At 35.8% G+C, this 16,309-nt stretch overlaps 1 protein-coding gene across 2 annotated transcripts in view; it reads left to right on the forward strand.

The window, feature by feature from the left end:
• Positions 1 to 16,309, forward strand: part of prkg1b (protein kinase cGMP-dependent 1b) — a 143,946-nt gene that overhangs the window by 40,688 nt on the left and 86,949 nt on the right. For both annotated transcript variants that reach the window (XM_006630376.3, XM_006630375.3), the window contains exon 3: positions 11,654 to 11,767. In XM_006630376.3, the coding sequence (XP_006630439.1) occupies positions 11,654 to 11,767 (114 nt within the window). The remainder of the gene's footprint in view (positions 1 to 11,653; positions 11,768 to 16,309) is intronic.

Genomic DNA, 16,309 nt, shown 5'->3' on the forward strand with positions numbered 1-16,309 from the left:
ATGCAAGTAAGAATTAAAGAGAATTCAAAGAATTTAAAATAAATAGAAGCCTGGACACATTCTAACAAAGAAAAACTATCAAGCAGCCAGAAAAATTGTAAAAACCTGTTATAGCATACATAGCTAGTTTATAGATAATACTGTTATTATTATCCTGCAATTGGAAAAAAAAATCATAAAGCTTACATCATTAATTGTAACTTGAAATTCAAAACATAATTGAAAGGGCCAAATACCTAACCTTTAAAAATGTTTTTACAATTTGATATTTAGCTTTTAGGTAAATATACTACCTACAGTAGCAGTTATTCAACAAGAAATCTGCAGACCTTTTCCTGTTATACAGATGAATGATCAAAGGAGGTCTTTGTTTTGCTGAAAGCTCCAATCTTTCATCTGATATCACTGTCTGAAATACGGATGAAAATGCAACAGTATAGGTTTTTCAATCAATAGCTCATCAGATGCATACATAATGTTATTTACATTTTACATAGTGAGCAGATGGGTTTGTTATACAGAGTATTGTTTCTCTGGATAACAAAATACTGAGGAAGTCATGTGATTTCATAAAAACACCAGGTGTTCAATGTTTGGTGTCTGGTGTTTGAGATGAGTTACAATTGCAAAAAGTAATTAAGATGCTCATTTAAATAACAATTTTAAAAGTCATGGTTTTATGTAATCAAGAACACTGAAGTGTTAGGTTGTGGGGAAGAATCTGCTGTAACACAGAAACAACTTTGATGAAGATTGAGGGATACCTTACTGCTTTACCTGTTAGTTTACCTTATAGTTTTACCTGCAATGCCATCTGCAAATGTTGACTTTCCTGTAGGACAACATAGTGCAAGGATTAAAATTGGAATACATTCAAAAAAGCAATGTGAAGGTCTTAACCATAGCTTGGTTTTTCTCCTGAACTGAGTCCAGTACAGCATCAGTGGGACCAGCTCCCCAGTGACGGGAGATAAATCCAACCAGCCAACCTTTGCCAGCTGGGTGCAGCTGCACAGGAAAAGTGACATAACATCCCACAGCAGTCTGTCCAGAGGCTGATCAGGACTGTGAGTCAGCCAACGCTGCCAGGAATAACTTTTGTAATATTTTCTTTGTGATACTGTGTGACATATGTGGCACTTTTCAGACTGAAAGCTTAGATTTCTTTTCTCTTTCAGATTCTTTGATCTGTAATTCAGTTAGCATTTTCTGATTCTAATATCTGTTTAAAATATTTGAGTAATTTCATTAGACCCGAGTGCTGCATTACTTACTGTGCATGACAGCCTGACTACAATCAAAAGCCTCAGGAATTCGATCACATTAAAAATCATAAATCATGATCTTAAATTACAGACAATTGCATCACAAGTCTGTAATAGAAAAGCCCACCATATTTCAAGCTTTTCTGATTGAAGTTAAAATTTACAAAACTTCTTGGTACAAAATTATGGTAATTGGAATGAAGCTGCAATCATCTTCACCCTGTCAGACGTCCTTGCTTGTAATAAATTGATCACATTTGAAGCTTACTGAATGAGATTTGTTCCTGTGTGCTGCTTAAGGTCTCTGGGTTTTTTCACGAGCACCAGCCAATACTTTTTTCAGCGTGTTCCAGTCCTTTTCTTAATTGGCCAATTAAACTGTCCCCGGGAGTTAACATGAAACTGGAGTGTCAATTACATTAACAAGGATAATTTAAAAGCATTTGGTTGTCACAGTGGACAGTAACTAAGTTTAGAGTTGCAGAGTGAGCAGTATAGGTTTCTAACAGTCACGAAAGAAGAATGAAGGCATGACTGCTGTTCACTGTAGATCAGACGGTGTAGGATGTTGATAATCTCTTGATTTCCATAACTCCTGCTATTTTATTTAAACAAAACAACAATAAACAACCCTTGTGTGTGTGGTCGGCAGTGACCACTGACCTGTGACATACACTGGACAGAGTTTAGAGAAATGAAAAATGTACATAGTAAAACAATTAGAACAAAAGTCTGATTGACGGATCAAATGCACACTAAAGATGTACTACCAAGAGAACAACAAGGCTTTATTGTTAAAACTTTTAGTGTGGCTGTTACACTTACAGTTTCTATTTTTACTTCCATTTAGCTATCACAGTAAAAATGACAATTGACAAGTTAAAATTTGTTTTTAGCCCATAACTCTTTAGCTTGTTTTACAGATGACAACAGCAGAGTTGGTGTGATTCTCTGCAAATTTTAATTGTAAATGTTGTGCTGCACTTTACAAATTAAGCACAGTTGTTTCTCTCTGTATGATGCAACAATTCAATCAGGATAATGGGGTTTAAATATTTCATATCATATGTAAACGTTTTGCATTTTTTTCATTCTAATATTTTCCTTTTGCATTTTTAATGCAGCGTATTTTTTACTTTCCTTTTACGTACATAATATTATGATACAATGAGAGCTTGTTCATGCTAAGCTGGGACTGAATTAAAACCAAAGCTATTTACTATATTTATTTAATTATTGTTTGTAATGGCGCCCCTCAAATATTCCAGACTAGACATCATGAGAGACAAGGCTATTAGTGTAAATTAAACCTTATGTTATTCTCATTCATAATTGGGTAGCTGTGCAATTACTGATAAGTAAAAAAAAAAGTGAAACATCTTATTATCCTTTTAATTTAAACCATCTTATTGTTGAAAATGTTTTATATTAAGTGATGTTTAAACTTGCTTTTGCACCTTGTGTTCAGGTATTCTTAAAGCTACAGTATGGACGTTAGATCCTGGTAAGAAGGAAAACAGATCATCATCATCAAGATTATGTGAGGTTTTATATTTAATTCTCACTTTTTGTGAAAGGGTTCTTAAAAATAAAATGCAGTCAATCTGCTGCTGGAACATAGTATTTAAAGAAATTCAGTCAAATACAGACCTGTTTATTCATTGTGTGTTATTAAACATGATTTTCACACAACTTTGAAATGGCAAAGATAGGACTGAAATAAAATGTTTATTGAAAAAAACTCTTCTTATGATTAAAAAAATCTTACATTTATAAATAAAAACATATTTCCATGAAAGGTAGTCATGAGGGTGACCCAAAGTGCAAAAGCCTTATTGAATATTGTCTAAAGACTCAGTACATACAATTGATTCAGCACTAATGTTATTTTCCACTGACAGTACCAGAGACATTTGCAATCTATTTTAATTAAAATCATACATTGTTCCCTGATGTCATATACTACTTATAAAAAGAGAAAATCTAATGTTCCTACTCGTTCGACCAAATCCTAGAGTTGACCTTCCTGAATAACTTTAGGAATAAATCCGAGGGCCAGATCAGATTACATTTAATCAATGTACCAGTTTTCCCAAGAGCAAAAACAAAGCCTGAACTAATGAAACAGGACAGGATTACTTGTATTTTATCCCATGTTTACTTCTCATTGTATACCAATCCTGGCAAAAACTTTCTAGCAGTTCTGTCTACAGCTAAATGTAATTAAAAAGGACAGTTTAAAAAAATTGAATTAAAATTGGCTTATACTAACTTTGGGCTAGCAACTAATGACATTTCCTTCATTATCCCATATTTAGTTATTAAGCCCTCAAGAATTTATTTTAACTACGTTAGTCTGACTATATTTATACAGCATGAACAAATATACTGCTGTTCCCTTCTATACCACTATTCTACAGCACTTCTCCTAAAATAAAAACTCAAAGCCTGGTGTTCAACAACAATCTGATAGTCCTGTCTCAAGCAATACAACAAGCACTAGAAATAAGTGCATTGAAAAATAAAGGCATACTGTAACAATCAGCTGGCTATAAATTGGAACAGTTTTGTTTTATTGGCTGTGGTCAATGGAAAATAGAGAAAAAATGTCTCACATCCTTCAGTATAGTGGTACAGGGATTGTGACAAGCTGCTATTTCCAACAAGAAGAAAAAATTGCTAGATTTGCAGGGTACAAATCATACATTGATTGACTAATACATTGACTAATACATACAGGTTGTATTAGTTCATATTGGATAACTATTTAGATTGATATAAAAAGTGCACCTCCATTATTTTGGAAAAATACTGGTATGTCTGCTTGGACATCTGATGCCTCTGCTTTTAAAATTCATGTAAACGATGCAGTTTCATACAATTGCATATTTAGAGAGTTGTTTTCCGAGTGTGCTGAAAGATGTGGATGTGTAAAAAGGAAACATAAGAGGCACAAGTAAGATTTATTCTTAAAATGTACTGAGAATTTGAATTTCCTTTGTTTTGCACCATGCTGTTTTTGTGCTGGATGGAAAAAATCCATAAAAGGTTATTCAGTTTTATGCATTTGGCTTTGCTGAGTGATAGGTACTTTATCCCGTTTTACAATAGATACAGTTAAATAAGAAGACGTCATATGTCATAATGTTGCTACACGTCAGGTCTTAAACCTTGGCCTACTGCTTAGCGTCTTTATGATTGTTGTTAAGAAAATGTCAGATACAAGAGTTCTGTATTATGTCTGTGCCTTCAACACAGCATGGGCCAAAGGCTTTCTGTGGTATGGGGAGATCTAATGGTTAACTTAAAAAGTTGTATAAAAACTTTTTATAGAGATTCCCAAAGTGCTTCACAAGACTAACAGTTTTCATCCTGCCTAAAATTCAGTCATGTTGTGCTCTCACATTTTTTTGGAATTATTCTTCAGTGCTTGTGATCCACTAGTGATCTGAAAAGAGCCCGATCACGTACCACTTACTTTAAGTAGTACAGCACTGTCAGGGTTTACAGTATAAAACAAGTGCTTGTGTGAAGTGACATTTGAAAAAGGTCTGACTTTTTGTCAGCATTAAAGAAGATGCACATTAGCTTGATGACATCCTTATGGCTCTTACAATTCTCAACAAACTCCCCAAAGTGTCTTGAGAGTTTTCAGATTGGTCATAATCTGTCTACACTAGCATGAAAAAAATAATTCCCTTCCAGCTTTTTTAATCAGTTTCTGTTATGCTCTTCGATTAACTCAAATGACTAGCATCTGCTAAATAAATTGCAATGGGGGACAATCCTATGTAATCCTTTGTAAATGTCAACTGAGTTAAGCATGTGCATTGAATTCAGTCTGAGTAGGTGTTGCCAAGAATTTCTAGATGACTTTCTTGGAATGTTTTTGTATTTTGTCAAGTGAAGTTATACTGTTAGTAGGTTTACCTACAGAAATTGAAAATCTTTTTACTCATCTGATAGTAAATTACATGTAGCAGAGAATGTGTGAAGCATTCAAGTGACCAATCTTGTTTGCAATAACAGTTGACATGAGGACACCGATGACAATGAAAGCTAAGCCCTGCTTGATACAAGTGTAATGTGAGGCTTTGATGTAAAAATAGGGATGCTCCATCATACAATCTGTTATTCACTGTCAGAATGATAGCCTTAGTACATTAAAAGCATTTTCTGAATAAGGAAATAGTATCTTTAAATCTAGTACACTGTTTAAGCAATAGCAGTAGTGGTACTGATTCATAATGCTTTCTGATAAGAAGGTAATAAATGCTTAAGTCTGCGATAAAGCTAGTCTTTCAACAAAATCCTCTCTAACATAAGTCAAGTAAATCAGCTTACTTTCTATTTGTTGCTGCACAACACATAGTTCCTTTCCTAAAGATTTAAGATCTGCAGAATATATGTAAAAATGGTGGGATAAACAGTTTATTGATTTCAGTTTATAAAATCCTTATTTGAAGAATTGAATTAATCCTTATGCTGCAGGAAAAAAAGGTTCCAACATAATTTCATAAAAAATGTCTTGGTTATGCTTGTTTTAAGAGATTCAAATTAAATGAAAAGGTCTTCTCACTATTCTTCCAAAATTCTTTGTAATCAAAATTGCACCTGATTTGTCTGTTTGTTAGGGATGCAAACCTCACTTATTTTTTTGGGTGCCACTTCCAAGACAGCAAGGCCTAACCTTGAGCAAGTGAGATTACTGGGAACACTGCTAGGACTGTGATCTTGCCTGTAGCTGGAACGTGTCAATGATAACTTAAGCTGTACGTCCAACTGTGCAGAGACAAGCACAGAGCCTAAACAATGTGTTATGTCCTCGAGATATCTTCACCTCTGCGGCTGGGATTTCCTAAACTGCTCTAAAGAATGACCTGTAAATCTGTAACAGACAATGTTTTAGTACACAGTAAACTAAAACACTAAAAAAGGAAGTGAGGATTTCTGCATACAGGATTTCTAAAGGAACATCTCCAAACAACAACAGGAAGAGGGATTAACTAGGCCAAAATCCAAGATAAGGACACGTTTGTTAGTATTCCCTGGTGTGTTTGGCATTTTCTCTTCTCTGTCTCAAGGCTGTGTATTGCTGTGATTGTCAATCACTGTGCAAGGGCTGTAAATAGTTACCTGCAATGGCAGGAAAAGATAATTCATCTTCAGAAGAGATTTGTTTCTGGTAAATTCACAGAAAAAAAATTCAATAATGGCAGCTGTCACAATGTGTATTCATCTCTTTCATTTCTTGCTAGAACATGTTTTTACAATGTACTTCTAAACAGGGTAATTAAATTTGTACAGATTTGAATTACCTGTGATGAGAAAAGTGTAACACAAAATATATGTTTGACAGCTCAAAAAAATTGTAAATACACCCCACAGGTACTTGTCTAGCTTTAATTTTGACAGTTGAGCATTTGCATTTTCCTTTTGTACATGTACTGTACAGTTCTCAGCATACTGAAGATATATCCTGTAGGTGTTAGTACCTCCTTTGACTGAGCAGGGAAAGGACTGGATATTCCAATGCAAACAAAATTAGCTTTGAAGCTTCTGTTTTATTTGTTAACAGGTCACAAAAACACAACACATTCTGGACTGACATTATTGTGTATATTACGATGGGATTTTTCTGGTCTGGGAAGCCAAATGTCTTTTTTTTAGTGATGCTACAGTTTTAATTTTCCTTTCCAACTAAACTCTGCTATGATGTCAGAATGGGGTTTGATTCTCTGGACATCATGTTTTTGCAATGTATGCTTTACTATTGGGTTGCTGAATATGATTTAATGAACTATAATTAATACACTAAATACCTGCATGATCCTTAGATTGATTAAAAGCAGGTGGCGTTTTAACACAATACATTAACCTTTTTAGATTAACCTTAAACTCTTACCAAATGGATTTCATTGGACTGCAGCTCTAGTTCTTAGCTAGTGATTGAGTAGATTACCAGATAAGAGAAGTTGGATTAACTGATCTGTTACCTTTTAGACTGTGAGGATATTAGATATTTAAACGGTCTTGGAAAATCTTATCAGCAGGAAAGAGTTTGAATAAAATCTCTTCAGTTTTACATTGTCAGTTCCCTTATGCATACCTAGGAGAGATAATGCGTTTCACGAAGAGTTGAATGAATTGAACGTGTTGTGGTATGGCCACTGGGTGGATGGGAACTAAAGCACAATCAGTAAGACAAGATACTGAAAACAGAAACAGCCTTTCTAAACTGCTTAAAAACCCCTTTGTTTAAATATTAATATCATAATGAGACTTTATTATAACATCTTATCCTTTTCCTAGAAGTATCATTTCAATCACTGTGACAATTGAACGGTTGCACCAATAAGAAGGATTAATTTCCTTCTTCAGTACCTGCGAGCCATTTTCCTCTGGTGGTGTCTGATAAGAGAATTAAACTTTGCTTGGGAGATGTGTGAATTGCACAGCAATAAATCGTAACACTGCGTTTTCAATGATCTTATCTTGAGTTGAGTTATAATTCATCAAGCTCTTGTAGTGTTGGGAAGTGTGTGGCGTAGATGCTGGATATTCTCACTCAAGGAGCCACTTATTCAATCCTGAATACGTTTTTATTCTGGTGATATGACTCAGGCTTGAACCTTTAATGCCAGGGTTATAGAGTCTAACCTTTTGCTTGCTTTTGTACAGTGCCTTGAGATGCTTCTGAAAGAAACTTCATCAATAAAAATCAATTTTAATAAATGAAATTGATTGATAAAGTTCTGTTTATAAAGGGATAATTGAATGCTACGATTCAGGTAAACATATCCCTGAAAGTGAATTTGTGAATGTAGTTCATACAAATTCATATTGGTGTGATCTTGTTTTCCTCTTAGGTGTTATGATTGACACCAGATTGTTTCAAACAAACTGAAATGCAATGAAATTCTAATGCAAGGAAGAGTGAATCTGCAATTGCTGTTGTGTAGAATCTTGGCCTGTCTGTTAATCTGTGACTTGGTTGCTTAAAAATAAGACAGGTAAAGATGGTAAAGGTTATTACCAGAAGAAATCAAGATGAGAATCTAGCACACTTTTCTTTGACACGTTCTTAGTAGACATAACATTACTGAGATTTATGGTGTTGGGATATATAGTATATTTTTAACTATCACTAACACTCGGCTGTGACATGAAAGTTACACTAATTTTTAAATTTTAATATTTATTGTTATTGTTTCTTCTCAATTTAATTTTAAGCATCATACAGTATGTTAGCTGTTTCTGATTGCAGCTTGGGATATTTTTTTTCTATATTGAACACCATTAATATTAGGTTTGGACATTGCTTCTTCAATATGACACCTAATGCAAAATAATTATTTTGTCTTCCTCAAACGATTGGTTGGAGAAGTCATTTTTATTTTGATATGATCTGAAAAAAAGCCCTGTAATATTTTCAATTTGTTACTGCAGACTTATCAATAGAAGCCAATAGCAATGTAAAAATTATTAAAAATTCCTATCTGTCCCCCACGCCCATCTATGGGTGACAGGACGTTCTCCTGTTACGCTCTCGAACTCTCTCCCCAAGGATATCAGACAGTCAGTCAGCTTCTCTGGGTGGGTATTCAGTACCCCTGTCTACTATCTCCTTCATTGTGTATTCTCATTGTGCTTATCTTGTATTTTTTTCACTGTTGTAGTTGTCATTCTGTAAAGCGCTTTGAGAAGCCTCCTTTAGAGACCCCATATAGAATAATGTTTATCATTATTATGTTGGGGTGGTAAAGAAGCAATTTGAACTTGTTTGCACTGCAGGTGGGGAAAGAAAATCTCAGTCCTTATCAATCAAATTACTTCAGGTCATGGGGTGCAGACTTTTAATAACAAATAGAAATAAAGGAGTGTTATGTGCTGGTAAACTGAAATTTGGGAATAGTGTAAGGATTCAGTTTTAATGGGAAATAATAACTAAATTATTGCTGGTCCCTGACATGAACTGTTTTGTTACACGGATGATTTAACTGCATATTAATGTGCAAATGAACGACAACACTAGTAAAGAGCTGAGCTGCTCCTATGTGCAAATTCATGCACCTGACCTACTGTTTGTGCACATTTGTACCAGTCTCTTAACATAGTCACTAAATTTCACTGTGGTTCTCCAGATGAACCAAAAGCCCCTCAAAGACAGCTGCCCTGTTGCAGATAACCTGTCTGTGAGATTAGTATAAATGCTTAATCCTGCATTATCCCATTGGTTGCTGGTTACTCTTCATTTTACGGGAACCAGGGTCATAGGAGTAACCTAATGTTTTGTTGTAGTGCAGAGCAACTGATCCTCATGTTGTTTGTTTCAGGACATAATTAAAATTTCTGTGCATAGCCGAAATGAGCAATATCGTAATCTTAGGAAGATCTTCCTAGTGGGAATTTTCCAGATGACAAAATAATTTTACTTCCCCTCTAGCAAAATACCAGATACAGTGTGTGAACAATCCAGTAACTGACTCCTACGCTGCCATATAGACTGCTCAGCTATTACGGTAGCCACTTTGGGCTTTCTGACATTCATTCCTGATTCACAGTATTTCCCTGGAGTGTATCTATCTCTGGGACACCTGCGATCTAAAAATGAATTCAAAATCAGGTAGCTGGTGTTTTCATGTTAACTCAGACATTGACCCCAACAAGCACAATTCTAGTGGTTACTCTGGAATCAAATTAGATGTTTCAGATTTTTAATGGTTTATATGCCTTGATGTCAATACTTCAGTAATAATTAAAAACAGGAAAAAAGAAGCAGTATACTCTCACCCTTCCAAGCTGGAATAGACCTGCATAAATTTGTTAACTGAAAAAGTATGGTGACATTAAAATGAAAAGGAATTACCACATACTGTACTATATTTTAATGAGCTTGCTGTCTAATTTACATTGTTTTCATGATGGGTTGATGGAGATGGAGGTAGTGGGGGGCTAATTAATATATCCAAGATGGGTATGTTCTGTATCACTTGGCTGTTTTGCCTTTTCAGTAATCCATTGATTCCATCTCTTTGTCAGAAACATAGCTATGGTTCTGTTTACTCCACATGAGGATATTGTGGTTGAACCTAAAAAGGTTTTCAATAGAGATTATGCACCTCATGTGTGGCACTAAATTTTCACAAAAAGATTATAATAAATAAAATAAATTTTAATTTATGAATAATGTAAATTTCTAATAGTAGATTATTCGAATGTAACAGTAATAGTTCTATAATTCTGCTTTCTAGTTATTTTTCCTTATATCAGCCAGTATATACCATTGTATGCACTTTCTAAATAAGGATACAAAAGAGCTTCTGCCTTACAATAAGTATTATTCCTGAGAGAAGTGAAAGCCATTGACTGTTAAATAAGTCCCCTCATTATTACAAGAGAATTTAGACTCCTATCTGGGACATATGAAGACTGTTATAGCCTTTACGGTGGTTCAGTCAGCTGGTAAAGAAAGGAATTTCTGGGGTTGGTTCTTCATGCTTTGACACTGTGACCTTTGAGCTGGGCTGGGGAACAAAAGAGTGTGCAATATGGCACGGGATGAGATGGCAGCTCACCATTCCAATGCTAAAGAAAACTCTCCGTTTCTAAATCTGTTGGATGAGGTGTTCATGCTCAAGTACTGGACACACTTCCACTTTGAACTTGCAGGCCAAAGCAAGTGTTTTCATCTACAGTAGCTTCAGGTAAAATTGCTCATTTTGAGAAAAACACCTTTCTTAATTTGGTTATTTCTGCCTTTAGGCTTTGGATGGAGCTGTGTGTAAGCTGCCTTGTCATATATACTGTATATATCTGCCAGTAATTTCAATATTTCACTTTATTCAGCCCCACACATTATGAACTTTACAATCTCATGTATGTTACAGTAATGAGCTGCCATTCAAAACCCACACAGCAGTAAGCTAACATACTGTAGGTGCCCTGTGCTAGAAGGGATTGAATTTTCTTCCAATACAATGTGAAGGCTAAGCTGGATGTTCATTCTTCATCAACTAGACCTGTTTTGTTTGTCATTGTTGTATGAACTTTGCATGTGGTTACTGTATTAAGCTCAATTTGATCTTGAGCCCCTTGGATATCAGTATTTCGACTGGAATCACTGTTCAAGTATGTTTTGTAAGCTCTCAGTAGTATTCTATGATCTCTTCACAAACATATAAAGAAAAAATAATAAAATATAAATGAAGATCATAATAACCCGGCGATTCCTGAACACAAGTGTCTGCCACCCACAAAATACTAACCAAATCCTGGTGGCTTTCCATTATCTAGTTGCAAGACATCTGTGTAAGAAATTAAATTTGGAATTTCATGACAAGCTGTTTATTGAATATAAATAACCTTTTTATTTATTTATTTTTTAGATGGAAAGGTTGAGGTGACCAAAGAAGGCATGAAGCTGTGTACAATGGGACCAGGAAAAGTTTTTGGAGAACTGGCCATCCTTTACAACTGCACTAGGACAGCAACAGTGAAAAGTAAGTCTTTACAAGGGACAAGCGGGCTTTAAGAAGGGCTGTTTGTTAAAATACCGTATCTGAAGGATGCAATGCTCCTCATCATGATCTGATTTTCCTTTTCCTTCTTATCATGCGGTGCAAGTTTTAAATTCAGAGTGTCACTTAACAAAATGTTGAGTCTCGTTCTCATTGAAGAAGGCACGCTTCTTGATTAAATTGGCTCTGCAGCCCCCTGCACAGGAACGTGTTACCTGATTGTGTCTTTTGCTTTGAGTCTCATGCAATATCCTGATCTTGTTCGTCTGTCAGGGCCATAGTGCTACAGTACATACAAGTGTAATGACTATTACTAGCCTAGGGAGAAATGCTTTCATTGCATTGTATCAAACATTCATTTAGCATATTGTTTTTCAAGTGTTAGATCACTAATGGTAGAAACATATCTTAGCTTGAAGTGCTAACATTAGTTTTTCACAATATACCATGCAAGTGGATGTATTTGCTCCAGAAATAAATAAAGGAAAAGGGAAGGGCAACAAAAAATAAAACTGACATTTGTGTCATCTAGATATATAACTGGTAATGTATTACAGGCATATCAGTTCCCCAGAACTAAAACAAATGCAAATTATAGGGGTAGCAGCTGCAGCGTTGTGAAATTCGATTAAGCAATTTTATGTGCTGAAACTGCTTCAATTGTTTTCATATTTCAAAATGTAATATTAGTCTTTCCAAAAAAAAACTCGTCGCCCCCGAGATATTTCTTAGGAAGCTCTGGATCTGCACTGGAAATAAAAGGAAATGGGATGCACGTCTTCTAGAGAAAAGGATTTCATTATTTATGAGATAGATCTATCACTTTGTAAGGGAACTTGCAGTTAGTATATGAGGAAAGCGGAACTCTGTTTATTTAGTTTCCTATATTAAATTAGTACATCGTAGCTTATTGTTCTTTTTAGTTATATTTTTAATTAGATAACCTCCTCTGTGTGACCCACTGATTAATGTCTGTTTTGATAGGAGTTGTTAACTAAAATTAAAGATGAATTCTGTTTACAAAAGAGGGTTCTGAAGCAAAGGTTGGATGTAATCAATGTATAAATGTGCCAGTTTACTAAACTAATGTCCTCTGTAGAATCAGACCTGGCATTGAGATACTCTGTAAAAAATTAACTATACATATGAATCAGAGAAGTACAAGTAAAGTAGCTTGTTTGTGTTAACTCTGTCCACTGTCAATCACAAATTCAATCCCTCCATATAATTTTGAGAGCAGTGTCTTAGAAATAAAACCCCATTCAATAAATATAATAAAAAGGTGGACAATGAAGTTGTGCTGCCTTTTTAAAATTAGGCATCTGTCATTTTCCTTGGTCTTCAGAATTCATTCCTCCAGTGTCTTTTGTAAAGTAGAAACCACTCAAAGTTTGAAATAAAAAAACACCAAACCCTGTTTTAAAATCTGTTCTATCTACTGTCTATCTACTTAATATATTAACTGAAGAACTGCATAAACAGAGGTTTCTGTCTGTAATGGGAGGATTCAAGCAAGGAAGCCTTCGTTAGTGTGATTAATGCCCGAGGGTCCGTGGGAGTTCCACAGCACAGGTTCTTTGAATTGATCTGTCCAATGTTTGATCAGCGAAACGTCTTCCAATTTAAAAATTAATTGAACCCAAGAGTGTATTACGAGAAATTCTGTACTTCAGCCCAATATTTCTGAAGTTTTTTTTCTGAAGTATTCGCAGGCCAGTTAGGATTTTGGATATCTAGTTAGATATTTTTGCAATAACTCTGAAAAGAACAAATATACATGGCCTTTTTAAACCAAAACAATAGTAACACAACTCAGTAACAGCCCTGTCTTATACTTAATCAAAACTCTCTTTGCAGTTTACAATAATGTTTTAATATTTTGATTAAAGAAGAGGCTGATGGTGGCATGATAGAAATCTTTTGGTATCTGAAAATTGTGCTCCATGTGGAGTACCTATTCTCTTCACTGTCTCAGATGTTTTCCTCCTCCCCTTTAGTCTCCTGTTGATATTTCTTTTACTTCTTCCCTCTTGTTCTCTCTTATTTTTATCTTACCAACTGAGTGAAACCAAAGAGCCAGGAATCATTTGTCTACTTGAAAATACTCCACTGGCTTTTTCTGGAGGTATTTTATTATATAAAGTATTGCTGAAAAACAGAAATACAGAATGGTATTAAATTATTATCCCTCTCTTCATTTTTCAGATTTAATTGAAAATGTGTTGATAACTGAATAAAATATAATATAAGTGTATATTTATTAAACAGATTAACCCGTAGCTAGAGACAAATGTCACTCATTTAAAACACAGAATCCTTTAAAAAAAACAGTAATGACTAAAGTATCTTAATTCAAATAAAAATTTTAATTCCAAGCAGTTTAGGCCTTGGGCTAATGCACACAAGTGATAAGCCATCTGATAAAAGGAGAGTATACAGCAATGGTTAAAAACCTGTTTGTTCTTTTATTGTGCCTTGGCATGGATTAGTACTGAGTAAACTGCAGGGTGGCAGAGATAAAGGCCTGTTGCTGGAGGTTTGACGTGGGGAGATAGTCATGAATCTGAAGCCTGACTCAGCCCAGCTCTGTGTCAGTGCTCATTTACAGCTGGGCAATGTGTGGGACATAGCCTTAAAATGAAATATACTGTACAGCGTTATATCTTACATCTAATGTATTAGAGAAGTCCACTTAAATTGTAGGTATGAGGATCAGGAGGACATAAGGAAGCGCTCTTCTGTAATCAATTTGCCACCTTGTCATTTAAACTGCATGCTTACCAAGTAGTTTGTTGCCATAGTGACAAATTCATCCGGACCATTTATGCTGAATTTCAGGGAAAAAATGCTTCCTGCCATATATTTCACCTTCATCTGTTAGTGGTGCCCTTTTGCAAAAAGCAGACAAAACAAAGGATATTGCTTCATTAATGCCTTCTTGTGTCTCTTGTCCGTAACCCAGGTAAATGGCTTTTTAAAGAAGATGCAATTGCACTGCTTATCAAGTGCCCTGGACTGTAGTTGTAGATTAAGAGCAGGATGCATGATGATGTGCAGACTAAACTGCTGAGCAGAAAGAAGATTGTCCACTTAAAGGGGAAAGGGCCTTATTCAGTGTGGAAAAAGTGCACTTTGCTTTTTTATTGAAATATTCTTTATACTGTATATTGAAACCTGACTTTGATTATTGAACACATTCTGAAAATGGCTTCAAATAACCATGCAGATGTCCTGCACTGCTAATATTAGATACTATTCAATAGTTCTCAAAGGAACTTAGTGAATCAGCAACAGCAGTGTGGGCCGATTGTTTCACATTTCAACTGCACAATCTGCCTGCAGTTTCTCTTTGTGTGAGCTGCTACCGACCACTGTGCTGAGTGCTAATTAGGTCTGAATTTCTTTGGTGACCTTTATCATTACATTTCAGGATTCTAAAAATTTCAGTTAACCAGTTTCCCAAACTTAGGTTTTGATGTTCCAATCATAATGAACTGACATTAATCCTGTCTACAAATGATATTCCTCTCAACCCTGCATTATTCTGGTTCCTCTTGTTAGTACTGTTTCTGTCACGATCGTAAACCCCTCCTCTTAAGGACGCTCCAGCCCTTTCTTATTTTATTCCTGATCTCCTGCACCTGCCTCCGGTTCCTGCCCCCCATCCTATAAAAGCCAGACGTTCCTGCCAATCTGGGCTCAGCTTTGAAAGATGGACGCCTGGAAGGCCGCCTTCCCGTGAGTCCAGGAGCGACTCGAAGGCATAGGCTTCAAAACGGCGTCCTGACCTTCTGGGTCCGGGACTGGGAGCGTCTGGTCCTGTTACCCCCCTTTTATTCCCCCGATCCTTCCCACTCCGGCTTTTAACCTCGTTCGTCTGTGTCAGGATGGATCACCTGGCTTTGGACATTGGCTTTCTCTTTTCTTCCGGACTCCCTTGGACTAGTTTGCCCTGGACACACCCCACTGAACACCAGCGCACCTTGGACACGTCCCCTGTTCTTCTTCCAGCCCCTAATCTAGTCTTTTTCCCTGTGTTTTCTCACTCCTCTCCGGATTGTGCTGTCTGCATAGGGTCCTGAAAAAACACTTAGTGACAGTTTCTTATAAAGCAAGCAAACATTGTGTTTGGTTCTATATAACAGAGCATAGCATGGCCTAATCTAACCACCGTTTTCCAGTACAAAAATATAACGAGTTTATTTTATATTTTTCATCTGCCGGAGTTTGCAGGTAATGTGTCTCACTTACCTCTTGCCTTGACCCCACAACTTCATCTGGGTGGGCCCAGAGTTTTTTAATGGCTCATGTTAGAGGAGGTGTGTGGTTGAATATTCAGCCTTGTATCATGTGATTTTGGGATTAGCTGGTGAGAAAATGCTTCAGGTAGTGAGAAATGCTTCAAGAAGATGATAACAAAATAAAGTACACAAATGGATTGACGATGACTAATAAGAGTCAGGACATGAAAGTGTGATGTAGTGCAGGGTATCCTTATTTGTTTGTCTCAAATGTCATAAAAGC

Source organism: Lepisosteus oculatus, chromosome 4 (genome assembly GCF_040954835.1).
Source record: "Lepisosteus oculatus isolate fLepOcu1 chromosome 4, fLepOcu1.hap2, whole genome shotgun sequence".
Classification (NCBI taxonomy): domain Eukaryota; kingdom Metazoa; phylum Chordata; class Actinopteri; order Semionotiformes; family Lepisosteidae; genus Lepisosteus; species Lepisosteus oculatus.